Source organism: Bufo gargarizans, unplaced genomic scaffold (assembly GCF_014858855.1).
Source record: "Bufo gargarizans isolate SCDJY-AF-19 unplaced genomic scaffold, ASM1485885v1 original_scaffold_1457_pilon, whole genome shotgun sequence".
Classification (NCBI taxonomy): domain Eukaryota; kingdom Metazoa; phylum Chordata; class Amphibia; order Anura; family Bufonidae; genus Bufo; species Bufo gargarizans.
In genome coordinates this window covers 5516-32297 of record NW_025334368.1, presented here as the reverse complement: position 1 = coordinate 32297, position 26782 = coordinate 5516, and the positions used below count along the sequence as shown (strand labels likewise).

The 26782-nt window shown below is 49.5% G+C and overlaps 1 protein-coding gene across 1 annotated transcript; it reads left to right on the top strand.

The window, feature by feature from the left end:
• Window positions 1–22441: 22441 nt before the first annotated feature.
• LOC122923303 (extensin-like) lies at window positions 22442–23179 on the top strand. Its single transcript, XM_044274084.1, has one exon. The coding sequence runs from the start codon at window positions 22442–22444 to the stop codon at window positions 23177–23179; it is 738 nt and encodes a 245-aa protein (XP_044130019.1).
• The last annotated feature ends 3603 nt before the right edge of the window (window positions 23180–26782 follow it).

Genomic DNA, 26782 nt, shown 5'->3' with positions numbered 1-26782 from the left:
ACGTCTACCACGGCAGCCATATTGGTTGGAAACTATCTGCTCTATAGGGGAAAGGGCCAAGTACAGACGGTGCCCAGCGCTGCACATCAGGGGCTGAATTATAGAAGTGCAGCTCTTGCATCGGTCGGCTGCACAGCGCGGTGTAATCAGGTTTGGGTGACATTGATGGGGGCGCCCAGGTCATGTGTACAGATATAACAGCGCTCCGTCACACTCTGCCCTCCCCCGCACCCTCCGGCCGCCCCTTCACCCCCGACTGCGCGTCCATTCACTGCCCCAGAAGGATGGACAGAAGGGAAAACCATCAACTGCTGAGTCAGCCCCGGGTCACACAGGGTTAACCCCCAACTACAACCCCTGTCATAGCACCTATGCACAGAAGTGGTACTGTGCAGTGTGTATGTATACAGGAGAAGTGGTACTGTGCAGTGTGTGTGTATACAGGAGAAGTGGTACTGTGCAGTGTGTATGTATACAGGAGAAGTGGTACTGTGCAGTGTGTATGTATACAGGAGAAGTGGTACTGTGCAGTGTGTATGTATACAGGAGAAGTGGTACTGTGCAGTGTGTATGTATACAGGAGAAGTGGTACTGTGCAGTGTGCGTGTATACAGGAGAAGTGGTACTGTGCAGTGTGTATGTATACAGGAGAAGTGGTACTGTGCAGTGTGCGTGTATACAGGAGAAGTGGTACTGTGCAGTGTGTGTGTATACAGGAGAAGTGGTACTGTGCAGTGTGTGTGTGTATACAGGAGAAGTGGTACTGTGCAGTGTGTGTGTGTATACAGGAGAAGTGGTACTGTGCAGTGTGTGTGTATACAGGAGAAGTGGTACTGTGCAGTGTGTATGTATACAGGAGAAGTGGTACTGTGCAGTGTGTATGTATACAGGAGAAGTGGTACTGTGCAGTGTGTATGTATACAGGAGAAGTGGTACTGTGCAGTGTGTATGTATACAGGAGAAGTGGTACTGTGCAGTGTGTATGTATACAGGAGAAGTGGTACTGTGCAGTGTGTATGTATACAGGAGAAGTGGTACTGTGCAGTGTGCGTGTATACAGGAGAAGTGGTACTGTGCAGTGTGTGTGTGTATACAGGAGAAGTGGTACTGTGCAGTGTGTGTGTATACAGGAGAAGTGGTACTGTGCAGTGTGTGTGTGTATACAGGAGAAGTGGTACTGTGCAGTGTGTGTATACAGGAGAAGTGGTACTGTGCAGTGTGTATACAGGAGAAGTGGTACTGTGCAGTGTGCGTGTATACAGGAGAAGTGGTACTGTGCAGTGTGTGTGTATACAGGAGAAGTGGTACTGTGCAGTGTGCGTGTATACAGGAGAAGTGGTACTGTGCAGTGTGTGTGTATACAGGAGAAGTGGTACTGTGCAGTGTGTATATATACAGGAGAAGTGGTACTGTGCAGTGTGTGTGTGTATACAGGAGAAGTGGTACTGTGCAGTGTGCGTGTATACAGGAGAAGTGGTACTGTGCAGTGTGTGTGTATACAGGAGAAGTGGTACTGTGCAGTGTGTGTGTACACAGGAGAAGTGGTACTGTGCAGTGTGTGTGTATACAGGAGAAGTGGTACTGTGCAGTGTGTGTATATACAGGAGAAGTGGTACTGTGCAGTGTGTGTGTATACAGGAGAAGTGGTACTGTGCAGTGTGCGTGTATACAGGAGAAGTGGTACTGTGCAGTGTGTGTGTATACAGGAGAAGTGGTACTGTGCAGTGTGCGTGTATACAGGAGAAGTGGTACTGTGCAGTGTGCATGTATACAGGAGAAGTGGTACTGTGCAGTGTGCGTGTATACAGGAGAAGTGGTACTGTGCAGTGTGTGTGTATACAGGAGAAGTGGTACTGTGCAGTGTGTATGTATACAGGAGAAGTGGTACTGTGCAGTGTGTATGTATACAGGAGAAGTGGTACTGTGCAGTGTGCATGTATACAGGAGAAGTGGTACTGTGCAGTGTGCGTGTATACAGGAGAAGTGGTACTGTGCAGTGTGTGTGTATACAGGAGAAGTGGTACTGTGCAGTGTGTATGTATACAGGAGAAGTGGTACTGTGTGTGTATACAGGAGAAGTGGTACTGTGCAGTGTGTGTGTATACAGGAGAAGTGGTACTGTGCAGTGTGTGTGTATACAGGAGAAGTGGTACTGTGCAGTGTGTATACAGGAGAAGTGGTACTGTGCAGTGTGTGTGTATACAGGAGAAGTGGTACTGTGCAGTGTGTATATACAGGAGAAGTGGTACTGTGCAGTGTGTGTGTGTATACAGGAGAAGTACTGTGCAGTGTGCGTGTATACAGGAGAAGTGGTACTGTGCAGTGTGTGTGTGTATACAGGAGAAGTGGTACTGTGCAGTGTGTATGTATACAGGAGAAGTGGTACTGTGCAGTGTGCGTGTATACAGGAGAAGTGGTACTGTGCAGTGTGTGTGTACACAGGAGAAGTGGTACTGTGCAGTGTGTGTGTGTATACAGGAGAAGTGGTACTGTGCAGTGTGTGTGTGTATACAGGAGAAGTGGTACTGTGCAGTGTGCGTGTATACAGGAGAAGTGGTACTGTGCAGTGTGCGTGTATACAGGAGAAGTGGTACTGTGCAGTGTGCGTGTATACAGGAGAAGTGGTACTGTGCAGTGTGCGTGTATACAGGAGAAGTGGTACTGTGCAGTGTGTATATATACAGGAGAAGTGGTACTGTGCAGTGTGTGTGTATACAGGAGAAGTGGTACTGTGCAGTGTGTATGTATACAGGAGGAAGTGGTACTGTGCAGTGTGTGTGTATACAGGAGAAGTGGTACTGTGCAGTTGTGTGTGTATACAGGAGAAGTGGTACTGTGCAGTGTGTGTGTATACAGGAGAAGTGGTACTGTGCAGTGTGTTGTATACAGGAGAAGTGGTACTGTGCAGTGTGTATACAGGAGAAGTGGTACTGTGCAGTGTGTATATATACAGGAGAAGTGGTACTGTGCAGTGTGTGTGTACACAGGAGAAGTGGTACTGTGCAGTGTGTGTGTATACAGGAGAAGTGGTACTGTGCAGTGTGTGTGTATACAGGAGAAGTGGTACTGTGCAGTGTGTATGTATATATATACAGGAGAAGTAACTGTGCAGTGTGTATATATACAGGAGAAGTGGTACTGTGCAGTGTGTGTATATATACAGAAGTGGTACTGTGCGTGTATACAGGAGAAGTGGTACTGTGCAGTGTGTGTGTATACAGGAGAAGTGGTACTGTGCAGTGTGTGTGTATACAGGAGAAGTGGTACTGTGCAGTGTGTGTGTACACAGGAGAAGTGGTACTGTGCAGTGTGTATATATACAGGAGAAGTGGTACTGTGCAGTGTGTGTGTGTATACAGGAGAAGTGGTACTGTGCAGTGTGTGTGTATACAGGAGAAGTGGTACTGTGCAGTGTGTGTGTATACAGGAGAAGTGGTACTGTGCAGTGTGTGTGTGTATACAGGAGAAGTGGTACTGTGCAGTGTGTATGTATACAGGAGAAGTGGTACTGTGCAGTGTGTGTATGTATACAGGAGAAGTGGTAGTGTGCAGTGTGTATATATATACAGGAGAAGTGGTACTGTGCAGTGTGTATGTATACAGGAGAAGTGGTACTGTGCGTGTATACAGGAGAAGTGGTACTGTGCAGTGTGTATATATACAGGAGAAGTGGTACTGTGCAGTGTGCGTGTATACAGGAGAAGTGGTACTGTGCAGTGTCTATATATACAGGAGAAGTGGTACTGTGCAGTGTGTATGTATACAGGAGAAGTGGTACTGTGCAGTGTGTGTGTATACAGGAGAAGTGGTACTGTGCAGTGTGTGTGTATACAGGAGAAGTGGTACTGTGCAGTGTGTATGTATACAGGAGAAGTGGTACTGTGCGTGTATACAGGAGAAGTGGTACTGTGCAGTGTGTATATATACAGGAGAAGTGGTACTGTGCAGTGTGTGTATACAGGAGAAGTGGTACTGTGCAGTGTGTGTATACAGGAGAAGTGGTACTGTGCAGTGTGTGTATGCAGGAGAAGTGGTACTGTGCAGTGTGTGTGTATACAGGAGAAGTGGTACTGTGCAGTGTGTGTGTATACAGGAGAAGTGGTACTGTGTATGTATACAGGAGAAGTGGTACTGTGCAGTGTGTATGTATACAGGAGAAGTGGTACTGTGCAGTGTGTGTGTGTATACAGGAGAAGTGGTACTGTGCAGTGTGTATGTATACAGGAGAAGTGGTACTGTGCAGTGTGTGTATGTATACAGGAGAAGTGGTAGTGTGCAGTGTGTATATATACAGGAGAAGTGGTACTGTGCAGTGTGTATGTATACAGGAGAAGTGGTACTGTGCGTGTATACAGGAGAAGTGGTACTGTGCAGTGTGTATATATACAGGAGAAGTGGTACTGTGCAGTGTGCGTGTATACAGGAGAAGTGGTACTGTGCAGTGTGTATGTATACAGGAGAAGTGGTACTGTGCAGTGTGTGTGTATACAGGAGAAGTGGTACTGTGTAGTGTGTGTGTATACAGGAGAAGTGGTACTGTGCAGTGTGTATGTATACAGGAGAAGTGGTACTGTGCGTGTATACAGGAGAAGTGGTACTGTGCAGTGTGTATATATACAGGAGAAGTGGTACTGTGCAGTGTGTGTATACAGGAGAAGTGGTACTGTGCAGTGTGTGTATACAGGAGAAGTGGTACTGTGCAGTGTGTGTATGCAGGAGAAGTGGTACTGTGCAGTGTGTGTGTATACAGGAGAAGTGGTACTGTGCAGTGTGTGTGTATACAGGAGAAGTGGTACTGTGTATGTATACAGGAGAAGTGGTACTGTGCAGTGTGTATGTATACAGGAGAAGTGGTACTGTGCAGTGTGTGTATACAGGAGAAGTGGTACTGTGCAGTGTGTGTGTGTATACAGGAGAAGTGGTACTGTGCAGTGTGTGTGTGTATACAGGAGAAGTGGTACTGTGCAGTGTGTGTGTATACAGGAGAAGTGGTACTGTGCAGTGTGTGTGTATACAGGAGAAGTGGTACTGTGCAGTGTGTATGTATACAGGAGAAGTGGTACTGTGCAGTGTGTATGTATACAGGAGAAGTGGTACTGTGCATTGTATATATACAGGAGAAGTGGTACTGTGCAATGTGTATATATACAGGAGAAGTGGTACTGTGCATTGTGTATATATACAGGAGAAGTGGTAGTGTGTATATATACAGGAGAAGTGGTAGTGTGCAGTGTGTGTGTGTGTGTATACAGGAGAAGTGGTACTGTGCAGTGTGTGTGTATACAGGAGAAGTGGTAGTGTGCAGTGTGTGTGTGTATACAGGAGAAGTGGTACTGTGCAGTGTGTGTGTATACAGGAGAAGTGGTACTGTGCAGTGTGTATGTATACAGGAGAAGTGGTACTGTGCAGTGTGTGTGTGTACACAGGAGAAGTACTGTGCAGTGTGTGTGTGTATACAGGAGAAGTGGTACTGTGCAGTGTGTATATATATACAGGAGAAGTGGTACTGTGCAGTGTGTATGTATACAGGAGAAGTGGTACTGTGCGTGTATACAGGAGAAGTGGTACTGTGCAGTGTGTATATATACAGGAGAAGTGGTACTGTGCAGTGTGCGTGTATACAGGAGAAGTGGTACTGTGCAGTGTCTATATATACAGGAGGAGTGGTACTGTGCAGTGTGTATGTATACAGGAGAAGTGGTACTGTGCAGTGTGTGTGTATACAGGAGAAGTGGTACTGTGCAGTGTGTGTGTATACAGGAGAAGTGGTACTGTGCAGTGTGTATGTATACAGGAGAAGTGGTACTGTGCGTGTATACAGGAGAAGTGGTACTGTGCAGTGTGTATATATACAGGAGAAGTGGTACTGTGCAGTGTGTGTATACAGGAGAAGTGGTACTGTGCAGTGTGTGTATGCAGGAGAAGTGGTACTGTGCAGTGTGTGTGTATACAGGAGAAGTGGTACTGTGCAGTGTGTGTGTATACAGGAGAAGTGGTACTGTGTATGTATACAGGAGAAGTGGTACTGTGCAGTGTGTATGTATACAGGAGAAGTGGTACTGTGCAGTGTGTGTGTGTATACAGGAGAAGTGGTACTGTGCAGTGTGTATGTATACAGGAGAAGTGGTACTGTGCAGTGTGTGTAATGTATACAGGAGAAGTGGTAGTGTGCAGTGTGTATATATATACAGGAGAAGTGGTACTGTGCAGTGTGTATGTATACAGGAGAAGTGGTACTGTGCGTGTATACAGGAGAAGTGGTACTGTGCAGTGTGTATATATACAGGAGAAGTGGTACTGTGCAGTGTGTCGTGTATACAGGAGAAGTGGTACTGTGCAGTGTGTATGTATACAGGAGAAGTGGTACTGTGCAGTGTGTGTGTATACAGGAGAAGTGGTACTGTGCAGTGTGTGTGTATACAGGAGAAGTGGTACTGTGCAGTGTGTATGTATACAGGAGAAGTGGTACTGTGCGTGTATACAGGAGAAGTGGTACTGTGCAGTGTGTATATATACAGGAGAAGTGGTACTGTGCAGTGTGTGTATACAGGAGAAGTGGTACTGTGCAGTGTGTGTATACAGGAGAAGTGGTACTGTGCAGTGTGTGTATGCAGGAGAAGTGGTACTGTGCAGTGTGTGTGTATACAGGAGAAGTGGTACTGTGCAGTGTGTGTGTATACAGGAGAAGTGGTACTGTGTATGTATACAGGAGAAGTGGTACTGTGCAGTGTGTATGTATACAGGAGAAGTGGTACTGTGCAGTGTGTGTATACAGGAGAAGTGGTACTGTGCAGTGTGTGTGTGTATACAGGAGAAGTGGTACTGTGCAGTGTGTGTGTGTATACAGGAGAAGTGGTACTGTGCAGTGTGTGTGTATACAGGAGAAGTGGTACTGTGCAGTGTGTATGTATACAGGAGAAGTGGTACTGTGCAGTGTGTGTGTGTACACAGGAGAAGTACTGTGCAGTGTGTGTGTATACAGGAGAAGTGGTACTGTGCAGTGTGTATATATACAGGAGAAGTGGTACTGTGCAGTGTGCGTGTATACAGGAGAAGTGGTACTGTGCAGTGTGTGTGTGTATACAGGAGAAGTGGTACTGTGCAGTGTGCGTGTATACAGGAGAAGTGGTACTGTGCAGTGTGTATATACAGGAGAAGTGGTACTGTGCAGTGTGTGTGTATACAGGAGAAGTGGTACTGTGCAGTGTGCGTGTATACAGGAGAAGTGGTACTGTGCAGTGTGTGTGTATACAGGAGAAGTGGTACTGTGCAGTGTGCGTGTATACAGGAGAAGTGGTACTGTGCAGTGTGTGTGTATACAGGAGAAGTGGTACTGTGCAGTGTGTATATATACAGGAGAAGTGGTACTGTGCAGTGTGTGTGTGTATACAGGAGAAGTGGTACTGTGCAGTGTGCGTGTATACAGGAGAAGTGGTACTGTGCAGTGTGTGTGTATACAGGAGAAGTGGTACTGTGCGTGTATACAGGAGAAGTGGTACTGTGCAGTGTGTGTGTACACAGGAGAAGTGGTACTGTGCAGTGTGTGTATACAGGAGAAGTGGTACTGTGCAGTGTGTATATACAGGAGAAGTGGTACTGTGCAGTGTGTGTGTATACAGGAGAAGTGGTACTGTGCAGTGTGCGTGTATACAGGAGAAGTGGTACTGTGCAGTGTGTGTGTATACAGGAGAAGTGGTACTGTGCAGTGTGCGTGTATACAGGAGAAGTGGTACTGTGCAGTGTGTGTATACAGGAGAAGTGGTACTGTGCAGTGTGTGTATACAGGAGAAGTGGTACTGTGCAGTGTGTGTATACAGGAGAAGTGGTACTGTGCAGTGTGTGTGTATACAGGAAGAAGTGGTACTGTGCAGTGTGTATATACAGGAGAAGTGGTACTGTGCAGTGTGTATGTATACAGGAGAAGTGGTACTGTGCAGTGTGTATGTATACAGGAGAAGTGGTACTGTGCAGTGTGTATGTATACAGGAGAAGTGGTACTGTGCAGTGTGTGTGTATACAGGAGAAGTGGTACTGTGCAGTGTGTGTGTATACAGGAGAAGTGGTACTGTGCAGTGTGTATGTATACAGGAGAAGTGGTACTGTGTGTGTATACAGGAGAAGTGGTACTGTGCAGTGTGTGTGTATACAGGAGAAGTGGTACTGTGTATGTATACAGGAGAAGTGGTACTGTGCAGTGTGTATGTATACAGGAGAAGTGGTACTGTGCAGTGTGTATGTATACAGGAGAAGTGGTACTGTGCAGTGTGTGTGTACACAGGAGAAGTGGTACTGTGCAGTGTGTGTGTATACAGGAGAAGTGGTACTGTGCAGTGTGTATACAGGAGAAGTGGTACTGTGCAGTGTGTGTGTATACAGGAGAAGTGGTACTGTGCAGTGTGTATATACAGGAGAAGTGGTACTGTGCAGTGTGTGTGTGTATACAGGAGAAGTACTGTGCAGTGTGCGTGTATACAGGAGAAGTGGTACTGTGCAGTGTGTATATACAGGAGAAGTGGTACTGTGCAGTGTGTGTGTATACAGGAGAAGTGGTACTGTGCAGTGTGTGTGTATACAGGAGAAGTGGTACTGTGCAGTGTGTGTGTATACAGGAGAAGTGGTACTGTGCAGTGTGTGTGTATACAGGAGAAGTGGTACTGTGCAGTGTGTGTGTATACAGGAGAAGTGGTACTGTGCAGTGTGTATACAGGAGAAGTGGTACTGTGCAGTGTGTATATATACAGGAGAAGTGGTACTGTGCAGTGTGTGTGTACACAGGAGAAGTGGTACTGTGCAGTGTGTGTGTATACAGGAGAAGTGGTACTGTGCAGTGTGTATGTATATATATATACAGGAGAAGTACTGTGCAGTGTGTATATATACAGGAGAAGTGGTACTGTGCAGTGTGTGTATATATACAGGAGAAGTGGTACTGTGCGTGTATACAGGAGAAGTGGTACTGTGCAGTGTGTGTGTACACAGGAGAAGTGGTACTGTGCAGTGTGTATATATACAGGAGAAGTGGTACTGTGCAGTGTGTGTATATATACAGGAGAAGTGGTACTGTGCAGTGTGTGTATATATACAGGAGAAGTGGTACTGTGCGTGTATACAGGAGAAGTGGTACTGTGCAGTGTGTGTGTATACAGGAGAAGTGGTACTGTGCAGTGTGTGTGTACACAGGAGAAGTGGTACTGTGCAGTGTGTATATATACAGGAGAAGTGGTACTGTGCAGTGTGTGTGTGTATACAGGAGAAGTGGTACTGTGCAGTGTGTATATATACAGGAGAAGTGGTACTGTGCAGTGTGTGTGTATACAGGAGAAGTGGTACTGTGCAGTGTGCGTGTATACAGGAGAAGTGGTACTGTGCAGTGTGTGTGTACACAGGAGAAGTGGTACTGTGCAGTGTGTGTGTATACAGGAGAAGTGGTACTGTGCAGTGTGTGTGTATACAGGAGAAGTGGTACTGTGCAGTGTGTATATACAGAAGTGGTACTGTGCAGTGTGTGTGTATACAGGAGAAGTGGTACTGTGCAGTGTGCGTGTATACAGGAGAAGTGGTACTGTGCAGTGTGCGTGTATACAGGAGAAGTGGTACTGTGCAGTGTGCGTGTATACAGGAGAAGTGGTACTGTGCAGTGTGTGTGTATACAGGAGAAGTGGTACTGTGCAGTGTGTATGTATACAGGAGAAGTGGTACTGTGCAGTGTGTGTGTATACAGGAGAAGTGGTACTGTGCAGTGTGCGTGTATACAGGAGAAGTGGTACTGTGCAGTGTGTGTGTACACAGGAGAAGTGGTACTGTGCAGTGTGTATATATACAGGAGAAGTGGTACTGTGCAGTGTGTGTGTGTATACAGGAGAAGTGGTACTGTGCAGGTGTGTGTAAGGTGTATACAGGAGAAGTGGTACTGTGCAGTGTGTATACAGGAGAAGTGGTACTGTGCAGTGTGCGTGTATACAGGAGAAGTGGTACTGTGCAGTGTGCGTGTATACAGGAGAAGTGGTACTGTGCAGTGTGTAGTATACAGGAGAAGTGGTACTGTGCAGTGTGTATATATACAGGAGAAGTGGTACTGTGCAGTGTGTATGTATACAGGAGAAGTGGTACTGTGCAGTGTGTGTGTATACAGGAGAAGTGGTACTGTGCAGTGTGTGTGTATACAGGAGAAGTGGTACTGTGCAGTGTGTGTGTATACAGGAGAAGTGGTACTGTGCAGTGTGTGTGTATACAGGAGAAGTGGTACTGTGCAGTGTGTGTGTATACAGGAGAAGTGGTACTGTGCAGTGTGTGTGTATACAGGAGAAGTGGTACTGTGCAGTGTGTGTGTATACAGGAGAAGTGGTACTGTGCAGTGTGTATACAGGAGAAGTGGTACTGTGCAGTGTGTATATATACAGGAGAAGTGGTACTGTGCAGTGTGTGTGTACACAGGAGAAGTGGTACTGTGCAGTGTGTGTGTATACAGGAGAAGTGGTACTGTGCAGTGTGTGTGTATACAGGAGAAGTGGTACTGTGCAGTGTGTATGTATATATATACAGGAGAAGTACTGTGCAGTGTGTATATATACAGGAGAAGTGGTACTGTGCAGTGTGTGTATATATACAGGAGAAGTGGTACTGTGCGTGTATACAGGAGAAGTGGTACTGTGCAGTGTGTGTGTATACAGGAGAAGTGGTACTGTGCAGTGTGTGTGTATACAGGAGAAGTGGTACTGTGCAGTGTGTGTGTACACAGGAGAAGTGGTACTGTGCAGTGTGTATATATACAGGAGAAGTGGTACTGTGCAGTGTGTGTGTGTATACAGGAGAAGTGGTACTGTGCAGTGTGTGTGTATACAGGAGAAGTGGTACTGTGCAGTGTGTGTGTATACAGGAGAAGTGGTACTGTGCAGTGTGTGTGTGTATACAGGAGAAGTGGTACTGTGCAGTGTGTATGTATACAGGAGAAGTGGTACTGTGCAGTGTGTGTATGTATACAGGAGAAGTGGTAGTGTGCAGTGTGTATATATATACAGGAGAAGTGGTACTGTGCAGTGTGTATGTATACAGGAGAAGTGGTACTGTGCGTGTATACAGGAGAAGTGGTACTGTGCAGTGTGTATATATACAGGAGAAGTGGTACTGTGCAGTGTGCGTGTATACAGGAGAAGTGGTACTGTGCAGTGTCTATATATACAGGAGAAGTGGTACTGTGCAGTGTGTATGTATACAGGAGAAGTGGTACTGTGCAGTGTGTGTGTATACAGGAGAAGTGGTACTGTGCAGTGTGTGTGTGTATACAGGAGAAGTGGTACTGTGCAGTGTGTATGTATACAGGAGAAGTGGTACTGTGCGTGTATACAGGAGAAGTGGTACTGTGCAGTGTGTATATATACAGGAGAAGTGGTACTGTGCAGTGTGTGTATACAGGAGAAGTGGTACTGTGCAGTGTGTGTATACAGGAGAAGTGGTACTGTGCAGTGTGTGTATGCAGGAGAAGTGGTACTGTGCAGTGTGTGTGTATACAGGAGAAGTGGTACTGTGCAGTGTGTGTGTATACAGGAGAAGTGGTACTGTGTATGTATACAGGAGAAGTGGTACTGTGCAGTGTGTATGTATACAGGAGAAGTGGTACTGTGCAGTGTGTGTGTGTATACAGGAGAAGTGGTACTGTGCAGTGTGTATGTATACAGGAGAAGTGGTAGTGTGCAGTGTGTATATATATACAGGAGAAGTGGTACTGTGCAGTGTGTATGTATACAGGAGAAGTGGTACTGTGCGTGTATACAGGAGAAGTGGTACTGTGCAGTGTGTATATATACAGGAGAAGTGGTACTGTGCAGTGTGCGTGTATACAGGAGAAGTGGTACTGTGCAGTGTGTATGTATACAGGAGAAGTGGTACTGTGCAGTGTGTGTGTATACAGGAGAAGTGGTACTGTGCAGTGTGTGTGTATACAGGAGAAGTGGTACTGTGCAGTGTGTATGTATACAGGAGAAGTGGTACTGTGCGTGTATACAGGAGAAGTGGTACTGTGCAGTGTGTATATATACAGGAGAAGTGGTACTGTGCAGTGTGTGTATACAGGAGAAGTGGTACTGTGCAGTGTGTGTATGCAGGAGAAGTGGTACTGTGCAGTGTGTGTGTATACAGGAGAAGTGGTACTGTGCAGTGTGTGTGTATACAGGAGAAGTGGTACTGTGTATGTATACAGGAGAAGTGGTACTGTGCAGTGTGTATGTATACAGGAGAAGTGGTACTGTGCAGTGTGTGTATACAGGAGAAGTGGTACTGTGCAGTGTGTGTGTGTATACAGGAGAAGTGGTACTGTGCAGTGTGTGTGTGTATACAGGAGAAGTGGTACTGTGCAGTGTGTGTGTATACAGGAGAAGTGGTACTGTGCAGTGTGTATGTATACAGGAGAAGTGGTACTGTGCAGTGTGTATGTATACAGGAGAAGTGGTACTGTGCATTGTATATATACAGGAGAAGTGGTACTGTGCAATGTGTATATATACAGGGAGAAGTGGTACTGTACAGGAGAAGTGGTACTGTGCAGTGTGTATATACAGGAGAAGTGGTACTGTGCAGTGTGTGTATACAGGAGAAGTGGTACTGTGCAGTGTGGTGTATACAGGAGAAGTGGTACTGTGCAGTGTGTATGTATACAGGAGAAGTGGTACTGTGCAGTGTGTATGTATACAGGAGAAGTGGTACTGTGCAGTGTGTATGTATACAGGAGAAGTGGTACTGTGCAGTGTGTATGTATACAGGAGAAGTGGTACTGTGCAGTGTGTATGTATACAGGAGAAGTGGTACTGTGCAGTGTGTATATATACAGGAGAAGTGGTACTGTGCATTGTGTATATATACAGGAGAAGTGGTACTGTGCAGTGTCCATATATACAGGAGAAGTGGTACTGTGCAGTGTGTATATATACAGGAGAAGTGGTACTGTGCAGGGTCCATATATACAGGAGAAGTGGTACTGTGCAGGGTCCATATATACAGGAGAAGTGGTACTGTGCAGTGTGTATATATACAGGAGAAGTGGTACTGTGCATTGTGTATATATACAGGAGAAGTGGTACTGTGCAGTGTGTGTATATATACAGGAGAAGTGGTACTGTGCAGTGTGTATACAGGAGAAGTGGTACTGTGCAGTGTGTGTATATATACAGGAGAAGTGGTACTGTGCAGTGTGTGTGTATACAGGAGAAGTGGTACTGTGCAGTGTGTGTGTATACAGAAGTGGTACTGTGCAGTGTGTGTGTATACAGGAGAAGTGGTACTGTGCAGTGTGTATGTATATATATACAGGAGAAGTGGTACTGTGCAGTGTGTGTGTATACAGAAGTGGTACTGTGCAGTGTGTGTGTATACAGGAGAAGTGGTACTGTGCAGTGTGTATATATACAGGAGAAGTGGTACTGTGCAGTGTGTGTGTATACAGGAGAAGTGGTACTGTGCAGTGTGTGTGTATACAGAAGTGGTACTGTGCAGTGTGTGTGTATACAGAAGTGGTACTGTGCAGTGTGTGTGTATACAGAAGTGGTACTGTGCAGTGTGTGTGTATACAGGAGAAGTGGTACTGTGCAGTGTGTATATATACAGGAGAAGTGGTACTGTGCAGTGTGTGTGTATACAGGAGAAGTGGTACTGTGCAGTGTGTATATACACAGGAGAAGTGGTACTGTGCAGTGTGTATATATACAGGAGAAGTGGTACTGTGCAGTGTGTATATATACAGGAGAAGTGGTACTGTGCAGTGTGTGTGTATACAGGAGAAGTGGTACTGTGCAGTGTGTGTGTATACAGGAGAAGTGGTACTGTGCAGTGTGTGTGTGTATACAGGAGAAGTGGTACTGTGCAGTGTGTATATATACAGGAGAAGTGGTACTGTGCAGTGTGTGTGTATACAGGAGAAGTGGTACTGTGCAGTGTGTGTGTATACAGGAGAAGTGGTACTGTGCAGTGTGTGTGTGTATACAGAAGTGGTACTGTGCAGTGTGTGTGTATACAGGACAGGAGAAGTGGTACTGTGCAGTGTGTGTGTATACAGAAGTGGTACTGTGCAGTGTGTGTGTATACAGAAGTGGTACTGTGCAGTGTGTGTGTATACAGAAGTGGTACTGTGCAGTGTGTGTGTATACAGGAGAAGTGGTACTGTGCAGTGTGTATATATACAGGAGAAGTGGTACTGTGCAGTGTGTGTGTATACAGGAGAAGTGGTACTGTGCAGTGTGTATATACACAGGAGAAGTGGTACTGTGCAGTGTGTATATATACAGGAGAAGTGGTACTGTGCAGTGTGTGTGTATACAGGAGAAGTGGTACTGTGCAGTGTGTGTGTATACAGGAGAAGTGGTACTGTGCAGTGTGTGTGTATACAGGAGAAGTGGTACTGTGCAGTGTGTGTGTGTATACAGGAGAAGTGGTACTGTGCAGTGTGTATATATACAGGAGAAGTGGTACTGTGCAGTGTGTGTGTATACAGGAGAAGTGGTACTGTGCAGTGTGTGTGTGTATACAGAAGTGGTACTGTGCAGTGTGTGTGTATACAGGAGAAGTGGTACTGTGCAGTGTGTGTGTATACATCAGTGGTACTGTGCAGTGTGTGTGTATACAGGACAGGAGAAGTGGTACTGTGCAGTGTGTGTGTATACAGGAGAAGTGGTACTGTGCAGTGTGTGTGTGTATACAGGAGAAGTGGTACTGTGCAGTGTGTATATATACAGGAGAAGTGGTACTGTGCAGTGTGTGTGTATACAGGAGAAGTGGTACTGTGCAGTGTGTGTGTGTATACAGAAGTGGTACTGTGCAGTGTGTGTGTATACAGGAGAAGTGGTACTGTGCAGTGTGTGTGTATACAGAAGTGGTACTGTGCAGTGTGTGTGTATACAGGACAGGAGAAGTGGTACTGTGCAGTGTGTATATCTATATATACAGAATAAGAGCAGATACTGAGGAACTCTTTTTTTTAATTTTATACAAAAATACAAAAATACTAAAACTTTGCCATAAAATTTCCAAACAAGATATAAAACAAGTATATACACTTACCCTACTGGCCCAGCTCCATGCATACTATCTCATTCATACCTACTGAAAAGAGAAAATGAAACCTAGCCTAACGTAAACATCCGATCCGGCTGAACCCCGACTATATACAAATATATACAAATTGCTTCTAACAGAAATAAATGACAACTTGTCACAATAAATAATAAGTTTTATTTTTTTTCTTTTATATTTATATACATATTTTTTTTATTTTTTTATTATTATTATTATTTTTTTTTTATATATACACACACATATATGAGAAAAAACAAACCTATACTAACCCTACCAATCTATCTATCCCATCACCTTCACCCAGGGCCAACCTCCTCCTCTTGTCCCTCCATGAGGCCAGCCCTTCCTCCACCACCCACTCCCAGCCCCTCGCCTCATGTCCTCCTATGTCCGCATAGTCCAGGGCTGGATGCAGGCCTCCCCACACGAAAAAAGAATATGAACCCCCCCCCCCACCCTATCCCACCCAACCTAACTACACCCCACTTACCCTATCATACAATAGATACATCTTATAACAACCATATCTATCTATACAAACCAATATTAAAATCCACCCGAAGGCCCAAGTTCAGTCATTTGCAAACCTTTCTTCAAAAAATCTTAAATACAAAACAAAAACCTAATGTGAAAGCCTCAGCCCAACACCAGGAAAAGTGCTACTGAGGCTAAGGTACATCAAAGGTGAAGCCTCTCCAGAGGTAAGAGACCCCATCCGTACCCACCTTCTCGCACTCAAGAGAGCGAACCTTCGCCAGGTCAACTAGAATGTTCCTACACACCTCTTCCACAGGGAGGACTTTCTGCTGGGTTGAAACTAAACACCGTGCGTTCCATGTGAAGTACCTGACCACTATGCTAACTACAAAAGCTGTGCATGGGTCCCTTCTTCCCAAACCTTCGAATGCTCCATAAGCCCATTCCGCATAGGAGAGGTTGGCTAGCCTAGGCCAGCCAATGGATGCGCCCACCCGTTTTTATACCTCTGTATTAAAGGGACACTGAAGCAGGAAGTGCTCCATACTTTCCAGTATGTCGCCACACTCCTCCCGGGGACAACCCCTTTCATCAGAGTTCCTATACCTCAAGTTGCCCCTTACATACAGCTTCCCGTGAAAGCAGTGCCAAGCCAAGTCCCAAAACTTCAAGGGGATCCTTGCCGAATTTAACAACTGTAAACCCCTGTCTAGATCCCGGCTTGGGCAATCCTTAAGGGCCAGGGGCTTTCGGAAGTGGGTAAACAAGACCCTCTCGTCAAGGGATCTCCTTGACTGGGTCTTGATTTCCCTCACTCCCAAACCCCACTGGCGGATCACCTTCAGAATCGGGGTGACATAAGCCGGAAGATATACGTGAGGTGTATGCAAATCCTTCACTTGCCCTCCTGTCTCCCACTCCTGGAAGAAAGGCCGAAACCAACCCCTGCAAGAGACTACCCACGGAGGAGCCCTCTCTTTCCAGAGGTTTGCCAGGTTGATCTTAACAAAGGTGTTCACGAGGAACACCACTGGGTTGACCATACCCAACCCCCCTAATCTCCTCGTACGGTATGTCACCTCTCTCTTGACTAGGTTCAGCCTATTCCCCCATAACAGTTGAAAGAACAGACTGTAAACCCGAGTCCAGAGAGGTTCTGGCAAGACACATACACTGGCCAAATAGATAAGCAAAGGAAGAAGGTAAGTCTTGATCAGGTTCACCCTTCCACTGGTCAACCTTCTGAGCGGCGATCGTGAGCCTGCAGTCCCAATTTTGGGTGGGATAATCCCCATGGCCGAATTGAACGCCTAGGACTTTGGCTGACGACTGGGGCTCTGGGAGCGTGTCTGGGAGACCGAAAGATGGATCACCCCCTCCCAGCCAGAGACTCTCACACTTATCCCGGTTAATCACGGACCCGGAGACTTCCGAGTAGCGTTCTACCTCCGACATCACGTATTCCGCCTCCCCTCCCGAGGACACGAAAACAGTGACGTCATCGGCATACGCCACCACCCTCAGAGTGGCTTCTGGCTCCTCCAGACTCATCCTGACTCCCGCCAACGGTCCTCGATCAATCCTCCTAATAAAAGGATCAATCGCAAACACGTATAAGAGCGGGCTCAATGGACAACCCTGGTGGACTCCAGACCCGACCTCAAAAGGGCTGCCAGACCAACCGTTCACCAGCGGGAAACTCTCTGCCCCTGCATACAAGATCTATAACCAATCGACAAACCCCCCCGGCAGGCCATATTTTAGAAGGACTGCCCAGAGGTACTCGTGGTCAACCCGATCAAAAGCCTTTGCCTGATCTAAAGCCAGCATGTACCCCTTCCAGTTACCCGCCCTACTCTGCTCCACTGCCTCTCGGACACCGAGCACAGCACTAAACGTGCTTCGGCCTGGAACTGAGCAATGTTGGGTCTCCGAAAGGAGCCGGGGCACAAACTGCACCAACCGTTTGAACAGTATCTTGGCCAGGATCTTTCTGTCCGTATTGAGAAGCGCTATGGGACGCCAATTCTCAATATGGCTCGGATCTTTACCCTTTGATATAAGGATCAGAGCTGACCTCCTCATTGACTTTGGCAGAGCACCCGAGGAAAGGCACTCATTGAATACCTTAGTCAAGAGGGGAACCAAGGAGTCCTTAAAGGTCTTATAAAACTCGGATGTTAAGCCATCCGGGCCTGGCGACTTCTTTAGGGCAAGCCCTTTGATCGCCAGGCTGACTTCCTCTTCTCTGATTTCTTCTATCAAAACGCCAACAGAGAGGTCTACTCTTGACTCAGGGATGGTTTCAGCCAGGAAAGCCAAAATCCTGTCCCGATTCAGATCCTTCTTCCTCAAGAGGCACGAGTAGAAGGACTTGACGATTTCCAAGATCCCTGATCTGGACCTATCCAGAGATCCCGTACCATCGACCAGTCCCGTCAGCAACTTACTTTTCACTGACATCTTACAGTTTCTGTAAGGGTCGGGCGAGCGGTACTTCCCGAAATCCCTCTCAAAAACCAAAGATGTGTGCCTATCGTACTGGCACCTCTTAAGCAAAGATTTCACCCTGGAGATATCCTCTCGGCTACCTCCAGTCGAGACCAGTTGTTCGAGTTTCCTCCTCAGACCCTGATACAAGCGGTACCTGTCCAGGGACCTGAGGCTCGAGAGCTGGCGGAAGAATTTTGCCACCCGATCTTTGAATATCTCCCACCACTCAGACTTAGTGTCACAAAGATCCAGCAACTCTACCTGACTCTGAAGGAAGTCCTTAAAGGATTGTCTCACCTCTGCTTCCTCCAGGAGGGCCGAATTTAGCTTCCAATAGCCTCTTCCCATTTGGGGGGATTCTGCAACATTCAAAGAGAACATAATCATACAGCGATCAGAGAATTCCACCTCTACCACCTCTAAAGGTGAAAAAGTAGTCTCCTCCTTTAAATAAAACCTGTCTATTCTAGACCTAATCTGACTACCTCTATAATAAGTGAAACCACCGTGGCCTGGGGTGTGCCTAATGTGGACATCCACCAGGCGAGCCTCGCTAGCTATGTTATTCAGGGATACACTATCATAAGCCAGCCGGTTTCTGGCGCTTCCCCGGTCTTGGGACCTTGTGACTGTATTAAAGTCCCCACCAAAGACCACCTGCCGACTCGTAAAAAGGAAAGGTTTGATCCTCATAAAGAGACGCTTCCGATCCCACCTGGTTTGGGGACCATAGATGTTTATCAGGCGAAGCTCTTGACCCTTCATGAGGACATCTAAAATCAAACACCTCCCCATTTCTAACTCAATCACTCGTCGGCTTTCTACTGGTGCGGTAAAAAGAACCGCCACTCCGCTATACGGCTCAGCCGCAAGAGACCAATATGATGGACCACGCCTCCACTCCTTTTTTGCTTTATACACAGCTGCCAAATCTGGCAGCCTGGTCTCTTGCAAAAATAAAATGTCAGCTTCAACCCGGCTGAGAAAATCAAAGGCTGCAAACCTAGGCCCATCCGATTTAATACTGGCGACATTAATGGTCGCCAGCGTCATCGGAGTGAGTGCCGCCATACAGAGTAATTAAGTTAGACGGCCTTCTTCCTTCCCTTCCCCTTCTTGTTCTTCTTCTTACCCCTCTTGGGGCTACCCCCTAAGGTGGCACGATCTCTTTTGAGAGAGACAGTGGTGTCCATCTCATTAGTCACCACCGCCTCCCCCTTCGCACCACCCTTGTCATTCCCATTACCAGCGTCTGGACCCGCCCCACCTCCCGAGGACCTTGCATCCTCACCAGAGGGAGGCGCGGGCCCTTCCAGAGGCTCCTTCTCTTGCCCCTCCGGCTCCTCACCTTCAACCTCCTCCCCGGAAGAAGAGATCTCATCCAAGGTGAGGTACCGGTTGGAAAGATCCAGGGGAAGAGAGTCAGGATTAGAGAGGTCCAGGGGGAGCTGGCTTTGCCTTCCACAGGCACTCTAGCCGGGCTAGATCTTTTTTTGGTCAGACGTTTCCTTCTTGTTCTTTTAGACTCTGTCTCACTCTCCTCTGTTGCACTCTCGTAGCAAGAGGACAGAGTCACCTCGGAACGGTCTAGTCTCGTGAGTTCCTCATTCACCTCGATATTCCCCAGGGTCTCAGCTCTAGGAGAGGCATTCTCTTGGGAGGGCACAGGCATCACCCCAGGAGGGGGTTCCACCTGCCCCCTCTCCATTTGACGCCTCTCCCTCCGTCTCTGCTGGGACGGGCTTTCTTTTCTCTTCATCGACCCCACTGCCCTGTCGCCTTCGCCAGCACTCGCCTCGGCAGTGGGGGCCTCCCGGCTCGCCTCCGCGCGTGCACGAGCCACGTTGGCGACAGAGCGAGGGCAACGACTGAACGGGTGCCCTAGCTCACCACACAGGTTGCATCTAATCTGCCCACAAGATGCAGCTAGATGGCCTTCACCCCCGCACAACGCGCACCTCTGCACTCGGCAGCTGGCGCTGAAGTGCGAAGGGCTGCCGCACTTGTAACACAGCTTAGGCTGCCCCCTGTAGAACACCATGATCCTATCCCGACCAAGGAAAGCAGATGACGGTATGTGGAAAACCGACCCCCCTGAATGTTTCAACTTAATCTGAAACGTCCAGGCACCCGACCAGATGCCAAACTCATCCAGGTTCTTGCTAGGAAGACCCTGGACGTCCCCGTACCTGCTCAACCAGGTCAAGATGTCAACACAAGAAAGTGACTCATTACGGGTCAGAACGGTCACTTTCTTGACCTCATTCTGGCGGGTTATCGCTTGCACAAAAAACCCCTGCCAGTCCGGCTGGTCTTTTGCCAGCTCATACCCAGACCAGAAAAGTTCAAGACCCTCTGGCCGGGCAAAACTGACATCAAACTCCCGGGTGCCATACGGATGTATCAGGGCAAAGATGTCACATGCCCTGATGCCCATCTGAAAGAGAAGCTCTGCCACCCTCTTCCTGGTAGGGCACGCTTCATTGCTTCTCCATTTCAGACAGACATTATAAACTGAGGGGTTTTTAATGACTCCCATCTTCCCCTCCCCCGGGTGCTGTGTGTGTTCTGTGTGATACAGTCCTTGGGGGCCCGGACGCAATCGGCCCACTGAACCCCAACTCTGCCAGCACTGCTCCATCTAGCGACCGGCATGTCCCCAGTCTGATAGACCCCAGAGAAATGACAACCTTCACTGCTGGGATTTATAGTCCATAGCCTGGCTTTATTGCTCTGCTGGAGGTGGGGGTGGTCCTGGGGGTGCAGCCCCTCCAGAGACCCCCGAACCCTGAGGACCTGGAGTTATATCACACAGTGCACCTCCATCCACACCCATGGTTAAAGTATGTGCCCCCTCCCCCACGTCTGCTAGCACAGAGCAGAAACAAATAGTTCAGGCGACAATGACAGGAGCCTTGCCCGTCGGCCCGCACCCTGACCTTCAGCCCACACCCCCGACATTCAGCCCGTCGGCCCGCACCCTGACCTTCAGCCCACACCCCCGACATTCAGCCCGTCGGCCCGCACCCCCGACATTCAGCCCGCACCCCCGACATTCAGCCCGTCGGCCCGCACCCCCGACATTCAGCCCGTCGGCCCGCACCCCCGACATTCAGCCTGTTGGCCCGCACCCCCGACGTTCAGCCTGTCGGCCCGCACCCGCGACATTCAGCCCGTCGGCCCGCACCCCCGACATTGTCCAGCAGTGTAACGGTCCGGGCCCCCCTTGTCCAGCAGTGTAACGGTCCGGTCTCCCCTTGTCCAGCAGTGTAACGGTCCGGTCCCCCCTTGTCCAGCAGTGTAACGGTCCGGTCCCCCCTTGTCCAGCAGTGTAACGGTCTGGTCCCCCCTTGTCCAGCAGTGTAACGGTCCGGTCCCCCCTTGTCCGGCAGTGTAACGGTCCAGTGCCCCCTTGTCCAGCAGTGTAACGGTCCAGTGCCCCCTTGTCCAGCAGTGTAACGGTCCAGTGCCCCCTTGTCCAGCAGTGTAACGGTCCGGTCCCCCTTGTCCAGCAGTGTAACGGTCCGGTCCCCCCTTGTCCAGCAGTGTAACGGTCCGGTCCCCCCTTGTCCAGCAGTGTAACGGTCTGGTCCCCCCTTGTCCAGCGGTGTAACGGTCCGGTCCCCCCTTGTCCAGCGGTGTAACGGTCCGGTCCCCCCTTGTCCAGCAGTGTAACGGTCCAGTGCCCCCTTGTCCAGCAGTGTAACGGTCCAGTGCCCCCTTGTCCAGCAGTGTAACGGTCCGGTCCCCCCTTGCCCAGCATGGAGTGGACGCTGCGGGGGAGGGGTGGTGATAAAGCGTCTCTGATGCACTGGTGGCCTCTACGGATGGCGGCATACGAGGTACACGGTGGGCCGCGCGCTCTGCTCGCCATCTGGACGCAGGTTTATTTAAGGCCGGGGGTAATTAGCTGAGTTTGTTTAGCGCCGTCTGCTGCTCTTGGATGTGGGCGGCTGAGGAGCGCTCAGGAAATGGGACACGACATGTTTACATGGGGGCAATTAGGGTAATTATTATAAACTGAGGGGTTTTTAATGACTCCCATCTTCCCCTCCCCCGGGTGCTGTGTGTGTTCTGTGCGATACAGTCCTTGGGGGCCCGGACGCAATCGGCCCACTGAACCCCAACTCTGCCAGCACTGCTCCATCTAGCGACCGGCATGTCCCCAGGATGATAGACCCCAGAGAAATGACAACCTTCACTGCTGGGATTTATAGTGCATAGCCTGGCTTTATTGCTCTGCTGGAGGTGGGGAGTGGTCCTGGGGGTGCAGCCCCTCCAGAGACCCCCGAACCCTGAGGACCTGGAGTTATATCACACAGTGCACCTCCATCCACACCCATGGTTAAAGTATGTGCCCCCTCCCCCACGTCTGCTAGCGCAGGAGCAGAAACAAATAGTTCAGACGACAATGACAGGAGCCTTGACCGTCGGCCCGCACCCTGACCTTTGGCCCGCACCCCCGACATTCAGCCCGTCGGCCCGCACCCCGACATTCAGCCCGTCGGCCCGCACCCCCGACATTCAGCCCATCGGCCGCACCCCCGACATTCAGCCTGTCGGCCCGCACCCCCGACATTCAGCCCATCGGCCGCACCCCCGACATTCAGCCCGTCGGCCCGCACCCCCGACATTCAGCCCGTCGGCCCGCACCCCGACATTCAGCCCGTCGGCCCGCACCCCCGACATTCAGCCCATCGGCCGCACCCCCGACATTCAGCCCGTCGGCCCGCACCCCCGACATTCAGCCTGTCGGCCCGCACCCCCGACATTCAGCCCATCGGCCGCACCCCCGACATTCAGCCCGTCGGCCCGCACCCCCGACATTCAGCCCGTCGGCCCGCACCCCGACATTCAGCCCGTCGGCCCGCACCCCCGACATTCAGCCCAGTCGGCCGCACCCCCGACATTCAGCCCATCGGCCGCACCCCCGACATTCAGCCTGTCGGCCCGCACCCCGACTGTCCGCCTGCACCCCCTGACAATCAGCCTGTCGGTCTGTACCCCCCGACATTCAGCCCGTCGGCCCGCACCCCCGACACTCAGCCCGAACCCCCCGAACTTCAGCCCGCACCCCCTGTCATTGAGCCCCTTAGCCCGCACCCCCGACCTTGGCCTGAACCCCCCGAAACTCAGCCCGCACCCCTGACCTTCAGCCCGCACCCCCTGTCATTGAGCCCGTTGTTCCGCACCCCCGACCTTGGCCTGAACCCCCCGAACTTCAGCCCCCACCCCCTGTCATTCAGCCCGTTGGCCCGCACCCCTGACCTTGGCCTGAACCCCCCCGACTTTCAGCCTGCTGGCCTGCACCCCCCGTCATTCAGCCTGTTGTTCCGCACCCCCGACCATGGCCTGAACCCCCCGACCTTTAGCCCGCACCCCGTCATTGAGCCCGTTGTTCCACACCCCCGACCTTGGCCTGAACCCCCCGAACTTCACCCCGCACCCCCCGTCATTCAGCCCGTTGGCCCGCACCCCTGACCTTGGCCTGTTTCCTCCTGACCTTCACCTCACCCCTGGCTGAGCCCCGATTGGTGCTGAATAGGCGAGGGTCCCAGCCGCCAGTCCTCGGTTCTCGGATGAGATATGTTTGGGGGGGGGCACATACATTTGTCCATGTATTGTGTGTCTGCAGAATGTACCATTATTGTCCATGCCCAAGGGTCTGCAGGTTGTGGCCGCTCCACCCCTGACGTGAATGAACAGGTTGTCACCATTCCCAAGTACAATCGGATTACTGACAGTAATGGAAGAGCCCGGCGCTAACATCAGAGACCCTAAGAGGGCAGCACAATGGTGGCCCTGCGGGCTCCTCTCTCAGCCCGTGCCACCCCCTCGGCCTCCTCTTCTTTCACTCCCCCCACTCCTCGCTCACCTGTCTGGTATGTTAATTAGGGTTTTAACATTCCTCCCAAATCCTTCCTTAATCCCACAGGTCTCAGATGCCTCCTCCCCAGCTCTGCTCCTGCCTGCAGGGCAACCGAGAGGAAGGGTTAATGGATTAAGGGCCGCCTTACCGGAAGGGTTAATCAGACTGGAAGAATAACTGACAGCATGGAAAGAGTTAACGGAAGGCTCTTCGGGAGCGTCAAAGAGGCCCCGGCATACAAAGAGTTAAACATGCCTCCCTCTCAAACCTCCAGGAGCGCAGTCAGTACACCCCCCACCCCCCATACAGTCCTTTAGTTGAGAAGCCTTTCTGTCTGCCTCCTGACACTGTGCGACAATCCTACATTCACCACCAGTGAGGTCTGCTCAGTCCTCCACCATGCCGCCCCGATCCTACCTGCACGGATCAGAAGTAACTGAGCCCCATATGAGTCCACATCATAATCTGCGGCTTCCAGGTTCAACATTTCATTATCTTCAAATCTTTCCCTTGGGAGGAAACGTCCACATCCTGCAGAATTTAGCCTCCCCAACCATGCCATCTCTTCAGCAGGTCCTATAACTGGAGACGGGCAGCTCTGAACCCACCAGAAAACCAAAAAACATCAACCAGACTTGGCTCCCCGAGGACAGGAGGGTGAAAGTCATGGTCACTATAGTGTAAGCACCATTGTCCTGTACCCCATCTCTTCAGCAGGTTACTGGTGTCACTGGGGTTATGTCCTATAACTGGAGACGGGCAGCTCTGAACCCACCATAAAACCCAAAAACATCACCAAACTTGGCTCCCCTAGGACAGGAGGGTGAAAGTCATGGTCACTATAGTGTACGCACCATTGTCCTGCACCCCATCTCTTCAGCAGGTTACTGGTGTCACTGGGGGTATGTCCTATAACTGGAGACGGGCAGCTCTGAACCCTCCAGAAAACCAAAAAACATCAACCAAACTTGGCTCCCCGAGGACAGGAGGGTGAAAGTCATGGTCACTATAGTGTACGCACCATTGTTCTGTACCCCATCTCTTCAGCAGGTTACTGGTGTCACTGGGGTTATGTCCTATAACTGGAGACAGGCAGCTGAACCCCACCAGAAAACCAAAAAACATCAACCAAACTTGGCTCCCCGAGGACAGGAGGGTGAAAGTCATGATCAATATAGTGTACGCACCATTGTCCTGTACCCCATCTCTTCAGCAGGTTACTGGTGTCACTGGGGTTATGTCCTATAACTGGAGACGGGCAGCTCTGAACCCTCCAGAAAGGAAAACTAAGCCGAACTTGGCTCCCCTAGGACAGGAGGGTGAAAGTCATGATCAATATAGTGTACGCACCATTGTCCTGTACCCCATCTCTTCAGCAGGTTACTGGTGTCACTGGGGTTATGTCCTATAACTGGAGACAGGCTGCTGAACCCCACCAGAAAGGAAAACTAAGGGTACTTTCACACTTGCGTTGTTTGATTCCGGCAGGCAGTTCCGTTGCCTGAACCGACTGCCTGATCAGGCAAACTGTATGCAAACGGATGTCATTTTTTCTGCCTGATCAGTCAGAAAAATGCATTGCAATACCGGATCAGTTTTTCCGGTGTCATCAGGCAAAACGGATCAGTTTTTTTTTTCTTTTTTCATTTTTAAAGGTCTGCGCATGCGCAGACCGGAAGGACGGATCCGGCATTCCTGTATTTTGAATGCCGGATCCGGCACTAATACATTCCTATGGAAAAAAATGCCGGATCCGGCGTTCAGGCAAGCCTTCAGTTTCTTTTTGCCGGAGATAAAACCGTAGCATGCTACGGTTTTCTCTTTTGCCTGATCAGTCAAAACGACTGAACTGAAGACGTCCTGATGCAAACTGAACGGATTTCTCTCCATTCAGAATGCAGGGGGATCTGCCTGATCAGCTCTTTTCCGGTATAGAGCCCCCAGGACGGAACTCAGTGCCGGAAAAGAAAAACGCAAGTGTGAAAGTAGCCTAAGCCGAACTTGGCTCCCCTAGGACAGGAGGGTGAAAGTCATGGTCACTATAGTGTACGCACCATTGTCCTGCACCCCATCTCTTCAGCAGGTTACTGGTGTCACTGGGGTCATGTCCCCTAGGACAGGAGGGTGAAGCGTCCTCTATATCCTGTAAATAAAACATGAAACTTATCCCACCAAACAGGATCCGATTATATTATCGCCAGATCTCCCCACTATTTACCGGCTGAAATCCTCTCTCTAGTGAGGGAATTGTCCAAACCAGTTACTGAATACCAGTAATATGGGTAATAAATCCTCCCTAACTGGCTGCGCTCCCCTAATACACAGGGGTGAAGGTCGTGCATCGTCTTGTGTCTGATACTGGAACTGGACCGAGCTCCTCCGCGCCCGAGGTGCAGTAATGTCCGTCTTAGTAGGTGTGTTGGCCTGGAATAGCCGTGCGCGCAGCCCCGCGATCCGCCATCGCGCACCCTCTGTTCTTCACACTCAGGGAAGTCGCTGATCTCTGAGGACTGGACATTCCTTACATTTATGCGATGACCTTGCAGTTCCCGGACCCCGGGACTAAGCGCTCTAATGAATAGAAGGGGCTCAGTGACCGACAGATTGGATGAGCTCCAGGAGAGGTTAATGTGCTGCAGGCTGTGATGGTGCGATGTGCAGCAGATTTCCAGTCATGTACTGACAGGTACCGATAGACCTCACATCAGAGGGGAGAGTCTGCACAGATACAGAGGATTAGATCGTCAGCTCTGCAGTCTGATGTAGGACAAACACTAACAGGGGGACTTCTCCTCCATGTGTCACCATCACCCCCAAATATCTGTGCTGCTGGAAACCCCGCTTTTTGACACAGATCAACAAATTTATCCTGAAATCCTCTGT

Coding starts and splice junctions, on each gene's coding strand:
- LOC122923303 (XM_044274084.1), top strand. CDS start 22,442: ATGACAGGAGCCTTGACCGTCGGCCCGCACCCTGACCTTTGGCCCGCA.